This window comes from Boleophthalmus pectinirostris, unplaced genomic scaffold, assembly GCF_026225935.1.
Source record: "Boleophthalmus pectinirostris isolate CB_2022bp ecotype Guang Dong unplaced genomic scaffold, ASM2622593v1 HiC_scaffold_13, whole genome shotgun sequence".
In the NCBI taxonomy this organism is placed as follows: Eukaryota; Metazoa; Chordata; class Actinopteri; order Gobiiformes; family Gobiidae; genus Boleophthalmus; species Boleophthalmus pectinirostris.
In genome coordinates this window covers 140,001-143,411 of record NW_026571036.1, presented here as the reverse complement: position 1 = coordinate 143,411, position 3,411 = coordinate 140,001, and the positions used below count along the sequence as shown (strand labels likewise).

At 44.2% G+C, this 3,411-nt stretch overlaps 1 protein-coding gene across 1 annotated transcript in view; it reads right to left on the bottom strand.

Moving 5' to 3' along the window:
* Window positions 1-2,554: 2,554 nt before the first annotated feature.
* si:ch211-243j20.2 (uridine-cytidine kinase-like 1) overlaps window positions 2,555-3,411 on the bottom strand; it is a 28,511-nt gene continuing 27,654 nt past the window's right edge. The window contains exons 13-15 of the mRNA XM_055149586.1: window positions 3,308-3,411; window positions 3,066-3,222; window positions 2,555-2,777 (exon numbers count right to left, since the gene is read on the bottom strand). The exon at window positions 3,308-3,411 is cut by the window's right edge and continues 4 nt beyond it. Of these exons, the coding sequence (XP_055005561.1) occupies window positions 2,701-2,777; window positions 3,066-3,222; window positions 3,308-3,411 (338 nt within the window). The 3' untranslated portion in view covers window positions 2,555-2,700. The remainder of the gene's footprint in view (window positions 2,778-3,065; window positions 3,223-3,307) is intronic.

The window sequence follows — 3,411 nt, the reverse complement described above, 5'->3', positions numbered from 1 at the left end:
AAAAACGTCACTCAACATTCTCAGGAGTTTGAATTAAACCCCAAAACATTCACGTAATAAATGAAACGAGGTCAATTGTAAAGAAATGCGTGTTTATATTTGTAGAAAGTGCCATTTCCCATCAAGTAAACGGACACTTGAAGCAGCACCGTGCGTCATTTCCGCCGTAAACATTAGAGATCTCTGCTTCCACCTGCTGGACAAACCGAGGAATAACATTTTAATTTTATAATAATAATTTAACATTTTTAAAAGAAAAACGTTGAAAAAAAGAAAGAAGAAGAAGAAAGTTTGGAGAGAAGACGGAAGGAAGAAACAGGAAACAGGAACCAGGAACCAAACAGAAAAAGAGGATAATAAACTGTAGATTGGACACAGAAAATAATGCTGAAGTTTTTCTTATAAAGACAAAAATGTGACTCAAGTTTTTGTTTTATTAAATTAATTTTATTTAATCTCAGTGAATTGTACAGAATGATAAAAGAAAAAAAAAAAAAAAAAAAAAACACTCGACAGTTCTGGATCAATTTAGTTTAATTTCAGACATTTGCATCTGAAGTTTTGCAGTGACGTCGCGCTGGGGGGTTCTACATGTATGTCTATGGTGGAATGTGCAGCGGTTTCCATGGCGACACGAGGCACACGTTAAAAAACACTGACAAGTCTAAAGAAAGAACACTTTTATATTTTGTTCAGACGGAGCAGTGCCTCCGGTTAGAACGTGACGACGTCAAAAACATTTTTATACTAAAACATTTGTGACCCTAAACTGTTTTAATAAATGTCTCGTTTTGTTCTAGTGTCGGATCCTTTTGGTCAAATATAAAAATATGAAAAAGTAAAAAAAATGAAATAAAAACCCTGAACCCAAAAAGTGTAAAAGTGATTTAAATAAAAGTTTAAAACCTTGTGGCCGATGAAGCTGAAACGATCTGAACAAAAGTCAAACTCACGTCTACGGAGAAAAAAAAACTAAAATTAAACATCGTGTTTTCAAATTCAAGTAAAAAGGTTTTTGTCCCTTTCAAAATAAGAGCCTGAGACTTACAACAAAATAAAAGTCCGGTCAGAACAAGTTTCACCAAATATGAAGGAGAGAAGTACTCGAGTACTACAGAAAACCAAATATGAAGTACTTTCAGAGGAGAGTAGTACTCATGTACTACAGAAAACTGTGCTTCAGAGTATTTTTCATTCATATCTAGTGTAGAGTAACAGTACTTGTACTTTTACTCGAGTAATGTACAGCACAGAGTAACAGTACTTGTATTTTTTAAGGATTACCGTCCGTGTTTCAGTAGCTCGTCTTTTCAAAGCACAAATGGAAATGTTCAAGTTTTTAAGGCAAAACAGTGAAACCTGAAACTCTGAGATCAGAAAGACCGACTGCAGAAACGTTCAAAATGACGTCCGTTTTCTCTCTCCGATTCAGAAGTCCACACCCGCGTCAGAAGTCCACACCCGCGTCAGAAGTCCACACCCGCGTCAGAAGTCCACACCCGCGTCAGAAGTCCACACCCGCGTCAGAAGTCCACACCCGCGTCAGAAGTCCACACCCGCGTCAGAAGTCCACACCCGCGTCAGAAGTCCACACCCGCGTCAGAAGTCCACACCCGCGTCAGAAGTCCACACCCGCGTCAGAAGTCCTCACACACCCGCGTCAGAAGTCCACTCAGCCTCCTCATCAGTCCTCATCCTCAGTCCTCGTCCATCAGTCCTTCGTCCTCGTCATTAGTCCTCGTCCTCGTCATTAGTCCTCGTCATTAGTCGTCCTCGTCATTAGTCCTCATTAGTCATTAGTCCTCGTCCTCGTCATTAGTCCTCGTCCATTAGTCCTCGTCATTAGTCCTCGTCATTAGTCCTTAGTCCTCGTCATTAGTCCTCGTCATTAGTCCTCGTCATTAGTCCTCGTCATTAGTCCTCGTCATTAGTCTCGCCTCGTCATTAGTCCTCGTCATTAGTCCTCGTCCTCGTCATTAGTCCTCGTCATTAGTCCTCGTCATTAGTCGTCATTAGTCCTCGTCATTAGTCCTCGTCATTAGTCCTCGTCATTAGTCCTCGTCCTCGTCATTAGTCCTCGTCATTAGTCTCGTCCTCGTCATTAGTCCTCGTCATTAGTCTCGTCATTAGTCCTCGTCATTAGTCCTCGTCATTAGTCCTCGTCCTCATCCTCGTCATTAGTCCTCGTCATTAGTCCTCGTCCTCGTCATTAGTCCTCGTCATTAGTCTCGTCCTCGTCATTAGTCCTCGTCATTAGTCCTCGTCATTAGTCCTCGTCCTCGTCCTCGTCATTAGTCCTCGTCCTCGTCATCCTCGTCCTCGTCATTAGTCCTCGTCATCCTCGTCATTAGTCCTCGTCCTCGTCATTAGTCCTCGTCATTAGTCCTCGTCCTCGTCATTAGTCCTCGTCATTAGTCCTCGTCATTAGTCCTCGTCCTCGTCATTAGTCCTCGTCATTAGTCCTCGTCCTCGTCATTAGTCCTCGTCATTAGTCCTCGTCATTAGTCCTCGTCCTCGTCATTAGTCCTCGTCATGTCTCTCGTCATCATCCTCGTCATTAGTCCTCGTCATTAGTCCTCGTCATTAGTCCTCGTCCTCGTCATTAGTCCTCGTCATTAGTCCTCGTCCTCGTCATTAGTCCTCGTCATTAGTCCTCGTCCTCGTCATTAGTCCTCGTCCTCGCGCTCGTCGTTCTCGGGTTCAGAAGTCCATTCCCTCGTCGCTCTCGCAGAAATCTGAAGGAGCGTCTGTGCCAAAGAATCGGTCGCCAAAATTACCTGAAGAGAAAGACGAGAGTTTAAAGGGACGATATCAGACTGAGCAAAACAAAAACACTGTTCCACCTGGTGATGTCATCATGTGGTGATACAGGAAGTGCTCCACTGTGTTTTTAAACTCCACACACCTTCACTAGAATCATCTGGAACCTTTCAGTCCTGGAGTCACTGATCTCGACTGAACTAAAGGGAAAAGGAGCTGTTCACTTGATGACATCACCGGGTGGAGCAGAGCGTTCGGATCTTTGGAGACGTAACAGACTCAGATTAAAGGTCAAAGGTTCTGACCGATTCCGGGGACGATGTGGAAGTTCTCGTTCACTTCCTTGTCCACGGCCGTGCTGATGATGCGGACGCCGGGGAAAGCGTACGCCACCGAGTGAACGCCCAACTCCGCCATGACCAGCGACAGCAGGAAGATCCGCTCCTCGGGAACGTCGTGGTCCTGGACGACGAGGGCGGGGTTAAAGTATCAGTATTTGAAGTATTTAAAGTATTTAAAGTATTAGTACATGAAGTATTTGAAGTACCAGCAGGACTCGTATGGCCATGAGCGCGGCGGCTCCGGTCGACACGGTGCTGTCCATCAAAATCACATAATCCTCCGAGATTTCCTTCGGCAAACGCAAGTAAT